At 40.0% G+C, this 8,562-nt stretch overlaps 1 protein-coding gene across 1 annotated transcript in view; it reads right to left on the minus strand.

Moving 5' to 3' along the window:
- PIK3C2A (phosphatidylinositol-4-phosphate 3-kinase catalytic subunit type 2 alpha) overlaps nucleotides 1–8,562 on the minus strand; it is a 109,611-nt gene that overhangs the window by 82,159 nt on the left and 18,890 nt on the right. Inside the window, exon 2 of the mRNA XM_003781141.3 lies at nucleotides 267–1,402. Coding sequence (XP_003781189.1) covers nucleotides 267–1,337 — 1,071 coding nt within the window. The 5' untranslated portion in view covers nucleotides 1,338–1,402. The remainder of the gene's footprint in view (nucleotides 1–266; nucleotides 1,403–8,562) is intronic.

Raw genomic sequence — 8,562 nt, forward strand, 5'->3', positions numbered from 1 at the left:
GGCTGGGGATTCGAACCCACCACCTTAGGTGTACGTGGCTGGCGCCTTAGCCGGTTGAGCTATAGGAGCCGAGCCGCAAGCAATTTTTCAATTGGCCTAATCACATTTAATCCTTTGCCAAAGGATTAAATCAAATAATCAAAGCACACCTGGGAGCAAAGAAATATAAGATTCAAAATGAAAAAATTTTCTTTTCCTTATGCACACAAATATGAACTCTTGAGTTTTGCTACAAAGTTTGAGAAGTTAGAAAGAAAAGACTATACCTGAGATATCTGGCCGTGGACTTTTGTTAGCTGAGTTGTTCGGATATTTAAAGACTGGCTTCTTGTTACAGTTGCCCCAGAAAGGGATTTTCCATTCACCTTTCTTTCCAGGTGAAAACTTGCTGGTGATCTCTCTTCAAGAAGAACAGCGTCCCAAGGATCCTCTGCTAGTGAACTTAGAACAGTTTTCTCTTCTTCGTGGTCTATTACTTCTACATTGTCCACCTTAGGTTTACTTAGAGGATCTAAGTCTAACCAGTCAAATTTACTGATATCCTCAGACTTTGGAGATACCTGTAGATTGCTGACTGCAGCTTTGGAATTTGTTATCTCCAAATCAGTTCTTGCTCTTCCATTTTTTAAAAATTCTGATGTACTAGCTATTTTGTCAAATAATTTTGCCATGTCAGGACTGACACCAGGACGATAGATAGGTAAGCTTCCTTGTGGATGAAAGGGTGTGGCAGGTGTCAAGGGATATGAAAAATATGAAGACTGTCCTGGAAGACTTAAATATATAGGTTCTGTAGATGGAAAAGTAGGCATTCTTGGATTGAAGCCATTCTGGAATGCAGCCTGTTTGGTATAAGTTGAAGGATAAATAGAAGGTAATGTATAAGCAGAAGGTCCAGGTAATCCGGGTGGCCACTGTCCTCTCTGAAAAGTAGGTCTAAGATAGAGCTGTGCAGAAAACGAAGGGCTCAGAACAGGAGTAACTGGCAATACAGGTGTTTTTCTAGTCTCAAAACTGTCATCCAGCAATAATTTCTCAAGTTCAGCTTGGGTAAGCTTTTCTACATCAATATCTACTGCTGTTTTTTTGGAATCTGATTCAGGAAACACCATGAGATCATAATCCTGGTTGTTATAAACTTGTGCTTTTTGTTTGGTGCTGTTTGACAAGTCGAAGCCTCTCTGATTGACAGTCACCTGTCTATCCTTTTGCAGTTTTGCTAAAGCCTCTGCTTCCATCTGTAATGCTTCTTCTTTGTCCACATCTTTTGTTCTTGTTGGTTCCGGATGTGAAGATGAACACTGTTTAAATCCATTGTTGCTGGATATCTGAGCCATGTCCACTAAAAAGACCAAATTTGTCCCTAATCTATATTTTCTCGTAGCTTCCAAAATAGTAATACCTATACATAAAAATAAACATACTTTAATTAGATCTTCTAAACACAAATATATCTGTTTACAGCCTATCCCATATGATTTAGTATTTGAAGCAATTTACAAAAATACACTATCAAATACATAAAACAGGTGAGTAAAATCTGTGTGAAGGAACACTTAATACCTTATATATCATTGGTTAAGGAACATGTTTAGCCATATATGACTTTACCACACTCCTGACCTAACAGGATGCTGCATAGTAAAATAAACTTAAGAAGCTTTGATTTCAGCTGTCACAACAGCCACAGTTAACCAGTGGCACTTCTGACAGAATTTCCAGCATGAAATTGACTGAAGTGTTAATCTCTTTATTTTCAAGAGTTCAGACAGGGTTCCCTGTTATGTAGATAGCAAGTCAAAAGGGCTTTTGATTTTTTGCTATTTGATAATTGCTCAAAAAACAATTAGCAAGGGCAGCACCTGTAGAGCGCCAGGCCCAAATACCAGAGGTGGTGGGTTCAAACCTGGCCCCAAACAAAACAACAACAACAAAAAACAATTAGCAATAAAAACACTGAATACCTAGTCAATAAAAAACTACTATTGGCTCGGCGCCTGTGGCTCAAGTGGCTAAGGCGCCAGCCACATACACCTGAGCTGGTGGGTATGAATCCAGCCCAGGCCCGCCAAACAGCAATGATGGCTGCAACCAAAAAATAGCCGGGCATTGTTGCGAGTGCCTGTAGTCCCAGCTACTTGGGAGGCGGAGGCAGTAGAATCACTTGAGTCCAGGAGTTGGAGGTTGCTGTGAGCTGTGATGCTACAGCACTCTACCCAGGGTGACAGCTTGAGGCTCTGTCTCAAAAAAAAAAAAAAAAGACTACTATTCTATCAAAATATAATATAATAAACTGATAAGGGTTTATAATCTTCTAGAAATGTTGAAAATGTATAATATAGATTCAAATAATAAAACCAAAATGTTAAGGATATAAGAAGCTGTAATATTCCACTCAAAGGTTAAATTATGGCTGCATTTGTCACATACTTTGGTTACACTATTTTTTTTTAACATCAGAATAGTAATGTACCACACTGTAACAGTTTGAGAGGCCCATGTCAGATATAAACACTAGGCCAGTCATGGTGGCTCATGCCATAATCATAGTACTCTGGGAGGCTAAGACAGGAGGATCACTTGAGGTCAGAGGCTTGAGATCAGCCTGAGAAAGAGGGAGGCCTCAGTCTCTACTAAAATTAGAAAAAATAGGCCAAATGTGCTTGCATGGACCTATAGTCCCCGAATGAGCCTAGGAATTTGATGATGACAGTGAGCTACAATGACACAACTGCATTCTACCCTAAGCCACAGAGCAAGACCTTGTCTCAAAAAAACGTAAAAAAAAAAAAAAAAGTGCTTAGCACTGGCCTTCAGCATGAACCTTAAATGATGGTATCTATCAGTTATCTTATCCAATTTATGATACACTTAAATACCTACAAAACAAGAGGGCCCTTGTTTACATCTCATGGTCTTTTTTTCTGGCAAATATTATTGTTTACCTACAGCATATGATTAGTAAATGCTTAGTGACAGAAGGTAGGGAAAAATCCAAAGTGAATTCAAATTAATATAACGCAAATGAAGATCCTAAGTGATGAGGTAATACTAAAGGGAAAAATTATTAGTGAGAATATGAAGCAAAAGGTATTCAAGGAATGTTCTTGGAATATTACTTGTAATTTTTTTTTATACAACTACAGTTTAATTTCTGAGCCATTTCACTGAGATGTTATTCCAAATTTTTTGCTTCTGTGGTATACTGCAAAACATAGCCACAATGTACACTTAAAAGAGATACACTTCATTATATGTGAACTTTATATCAAAAGGAAAAAAACTAACTACTGAATTCCTGCTAAATATGTGCAAAGTACTAATGTCTACAATTTACTTTGAAATTCACCAAAAAAAAAATAAGAAAAACTGATAAATAGAAGGATGATGGATGGATGAACATTAAAGCCTGTTGTAGTGACTCACACCTGTAATCCCAGCACTCTGGAAGGCCAAGGTGGGAGAATCACTTGAGGTCAGGAGTTTGAGACCAGGCTGGGCAACAAAAGGAAAACCCATCTCTACAAAAAATTTAAAAATTAGTCAGGTGTGGTAGTGCATGCCTGTAGTCCTAGCTACTCAGAAAGCTGAGGATTGCTTAACCCCAGTAGGTGCCAGTGACCTATGATTGGGCCACTGCACTGCAGCTTGGGTGATAGAGTGAGACCCTATCTATAAAAAAGGGAGATGGGGGCAACCCAATCCAGATACCTTCCATTGTATTAGAAGCTTTTGGGGGTGGGGGGAGACAAAAAACTCACTCTGTCACACTGGGTGGAGTGCCATGGCATCATAGCTCACAGAAACCTTAAATTCTTGGGCTCCAGTGATCTGCTTGCCTCAGCCTCCAGAGTAGATAGGCCTACAGGTGCCCACCACAATGCCTGGGTAGTTTTTCTATTTTTAGTAAAATCTAGGTCTTGTTCTTGCTCAAGCTGGTCTCAAACTCCTAAGCTCAGATGATCCACCCAAAGCACTAGGATTACAGGTATGAACCACCAAGTCTAGCCTGTATTAGAACATTTACTACCTTCTAATAAACTTTTACTCTACTACATTAAAAAAAAAAAGAAAGAAAGAAAAATGTTAATAGTAGACTCTAGGTGGTAGGTATGTGGGTAGTCACTTTGAAATTCTTTTACCTTAGCTGCCATGATTGAAATTTTTCATAATAAAATGTTGGATGGTGGAGAATGGACACAAATTCCTCTTATTCCAATATACATACCCCCTCCTCCCACCTTGCGGTGTGATTTTTTTTTTTTTTTTTTTTTGAGACAGAGCCTCAAGCTGTCCCCCTGGGTAGAGTGCCATGGCATTACAGCTCATAGCAACCTCCAACTCCTGGGCTCAAGCGAGTCTCCTGCCTCCGCCTCCCAAGTAGCTGGGACCACAGGCGCCCGCCACAACGCCCGGCTATTTTTTGGTTGCAGCCGTCATTGTTGTTTTGGCGGGTCCAGGCTGGGGATTCGAACCCGCCACCTTAGGTGTACGTGGCTGGCGCCTTAGCCGGTTGAGCTATAGGCGCCGAGCCCAGTGTGATTTTTTTTTTGCTCTTCCCATAAAGAGGGGGTTCTATTTCTCTACTTTCTTGATTTGAGCTGGCCTTGTGACTTGCTCTGACCAACACAAAGGGAAAAAGTGACACTGCGGGAGCAGAGTTCCAAGAGTAGGTCATACACATATGAGGGCTTTAAAGCTTCAGCTCTTCTCTTGAAATGCGGCCACTGTCACATGAATGTTTATTGATGATAAGACAGAATCAGGAGAGAGAAGCCCTGCCAACAGCCAACCAACCAGCAGGAATGTGAGTGAAGCTACGTCTTTGACCATCCATCCATACTCCAGGTGACCACAGCTACATAAGTGGCCCAAGTCAAGACCAGCAGAAGAAACCACCCAGCTCAGCTCAAGCCAAATTGCTAACCCACAGAATCATTTTGGTGTGGTTTGTCACATAGCAATAGACAGCTAACAAACCTTTCCTTCTTCCTTCTAAAAGACAAAAGGAAACCCACTTAACTATCTGAAGTCAAACTTCTCTAACTTCTACTACCACCACCTTTCACATCCTCAGAGAAAGAGCAGTTCTCCTTATCCTTTCTAAGGTCACATCCTCCACATATCCTTAACCCCACCAAATTCCCCTCTCCCTCCTTGTTAATTTTTCCTTTAGTAGCTTAGAGTCCTTTGCCATAAATATGCTTATGTTTTCTCCATATTGGGAAGGAAAAACAATCTTAACATTCCCCTTTAGGCTCCAGTAGCTTCCATTTTAATTTTATTCACAGCCAAACTTCTTAAATGAGTGACCAGTAAAGTCCTTTTGTTATGTGGTACGCCTTAGAAAAATTCTACTTGTCCTTCAGGGCCCAATTCAAATATTATCTCCTCCCAGAAGCTTTTCCTAAGCAGCTCTTAACAGAATTCATCTTTTTAGGCTAGCCAAAGATTTTTACTACATATTTTTCCTCTTTGTATTTGTAGACTTTTTGCTGTTTTTGCCTGCTCAACATCTTTGCTTCTGGCAGTAGAACCTATAGTTAGCTTCCCTTCTGAAGATGCTGATCTACCTTTTATCTCCTGTAGTTAGAACTGGACAGTCTCTACCCTCCACCTCATCCCCACCGCCAACCATTCCAAAAGATACAAATCTGACCCTTCAGTGATAACCCCAGGACTTCTGCTAAAACTGTTTGAAAAGGAAGTTTTTTGTTGATGTTTCTAATCTGATGTGATGCCAAGTCTGGCCCTGATGAGGCCATCATTGCTACGACTAAGAAGCTGCCTGAGAATCCAAGCCCTAAGAAAATAGACCTAAGATAGAATGAAGTGAGATAAATTTTAGATAAGACATTTTAAGCATCTGGATCCAACCATGCCCCAGACCAATCTTCTCACTTATATAAGCCAATAAATTCCCCTTTTTGCTTAAGCCAGTTTAAAATTAGTTTCTGCCACAATCAAAAACATCCTGATTAACATGGAATCTGTGAACCTTTACTTCCACTCAAAATAATACAATAAGCTTCTTAAGTGCCACGACTTATTTGATCATTTCTTTAGTTTCTCACATTTAAAAGCACCTGTTAGGACTGCAAGAGTTTCCGTCTAGGTCCAGCTCTGGTCACACAAAGGTCCAATTACTGAGACAACAAGGATCACCAAAGAAGAAAGGAATTTTTAGTACAGACAGCTTCTCAATTCACTCTAAGGAATATGATGGGCTATTAAAGGAGCGGCCATGTGCCTTGGGACAGGCTATGGTGTATCTCATAAGGGGCTACACGAATTGGGGGCAGGTTGTGAGGGGGGGGAATTTTGGCATTAAGAAGTCTCCCTGGTGCCTTCAGAATCTCAACTCCTTTATCTGGTAGAAAATTCCAATATTTCAAGCAGTGCCCATAGCTCAGTGAGTAGGGCACCAGCCACATACACCAAGGCTAGTGAATTTGAGGCGGGTCCCAGCCTGCTAAACAACAATGACAACTGCAACAAAAAAACAGCCCAGCACTGGAGCAGGTGCCTGTAGTCCCAGTTGCTCAGGAGGCTGAGGTAAGAGAATTGCTTAAGCCCAAGAGTTTGAGGTTGCTGTGAGCTGTGACACCACAGCTCTCTACCAAGGGTGACATAGTGAGACTCTGCCTGAAAGAAAAAGAAAGAAAATTCTAATATTTCAGGCCAGGTCTGGGGGCTCATATCCATAATCCCAGCACTTTGGGAGGTGGAAGAATCACTTGAAATCAAGAGTTTGAGTACATCATTTCTAGGAAACAACACAAAGGGTCAAGTAATTAAGGGAGAGAATTACATCAAACATATAGATAGGGGTTCATGGAGCTAGTTACAAACCCTAACAAATATCAAACTTAATTTACTGAAAATGGATAGTCTTAAAGAGGCACTTCAGTGGCACAAGAGTATGGACATACAGTAGGAGCAATGAATTAAGTGTAAACATCTCTGCAATGAACACCACAACAATATTTTTCAGAAAATCAGATGGATAAAAACAAAATACCATTTTTTTTTTTGAGAAGGAGCCTCAAGCTATCCCCCTGGGTCGAGTGCCATGGCCTCACAGCTCACAGCAACCTCCAACTCCTTGCCTCAGCCTCCCAAGTAGCTGGGACCACAGGCGCCCAACACAATGCTCGGCTATTTTTTGGTTGCAGCCATCATTGTTGTTTGGCGGGCCCCGGGCTGGGGATTCGAACCCGCCACCTTAGGTGTATGTGGCTGGCACCTTAGCCGATTGAGCCACAGGCGCCGAGCCAAAACAAAATACCATTTTACAAAGAGATTAAGATACTTAACTATAATCCATCTTCCAATACTGATTTGTTATTTAAGAATTATACTGGTTAACACTGTTCTGAAAGGCAGATCTGGATTTTTAAGATAAGTTTTCAATAGTTTATTCATTAGAAAACACCCTTGTTCTAAATATTTCAGATGAATGTTAACTCTCATTTACTGACAGAGTTGAGGTGTAAAATTAATAGTTTGAAGCATATTTTAAGTGTGGGATTTTTTTTCACATTACTTATTTGCTTGCTCTATTTCTGGTACCAACATTCCAAAGCAGTACAATGCTAAAGTAAATTCAATTCTAAGTAGCCCTTAAATGAGTGTGCTAGCAGCTAGGTTACCACATTTTTCATTTTCTCAGAGGTTATCATGCATACTCAAATGGCAATACAAGGATTTAACAGATTGTTCAAAAGTAACCCCGTGTGCTTCAGCTATTTTTCTGGGGCTGCTGCATTAATGACATGCTCCACTAGTTTTTTTCTGGGGCTGCTACATTAATGACATGCTCCATTAACTTTTTAAAATAAAACTTTACTTCATGACAAACATTTAGCAAGAAATAATTTCCTACATGCTAATTCAAAATGAAAACGTAATGCTAATGCTCCCCTAATGCAAGCAGGAAAAGACAATATGACTAGTATTTGAATGAGGACTGTACACCATCTGCCAAAATTTCCCCAACATAAAGCAACCCAATGAAAATCACATGGTTGAAGCTACTTTAAAACTCCTCAAAAGAGGGTAATTAAACTATTCAGTTAAACTTTTGGACACTATTTGCATACCCCAAAACAGAAGAATTAATTTAAAAGCTCTTGGCTTCATCAGTGGTAGACATTCATTTACAATTTAAATTTAAATCTCAGGAAAAAAATAAAACAAGTCAGTCCTGGTACCCAACTAAATAAATGCTTTCTTTTTTTTTCTTTTCGTTTTTGAGACAGAGTCTCACTTTGTTGCCTTCGGTAGAGTGCAGTAACATCATAGCTCACAGCAACCTCACACTTTTGGGCTCAACTGATTCTCTTGCTTCAGCTTCCCTAGTAGCTGGGACTATAGGCACCCACCACAACACCTGGCTATTTTTATTTTATTTATTTTTTAATTTAATTTTATTTTATTTTATTTATTTATTTATTTATTTATTTATTTATTTTTTGAGACAGAGCCTCAAGCTGTCCCCCTGGGTAGAGTGCCATGGCATTACAGCTCATAGCAACCTCCAACTCCTGGGCTCAAGCGAGT

This window comes from Otolemur garnettii, unplaced genomic scaffold (assembly GCF_000181295.1).
Source record: "Otolemur garnettii isolate 467f Iridium unplaced genomic scaffold, OtoGar3 scaffold00001, whole genome shotgun sequence".
NCBI classification, from domain to species: Eukaryota; Metazoa; Chordata; class Mammalia; order Primates; family Galagidae; genus Otolemur; species Otolemur garnettii.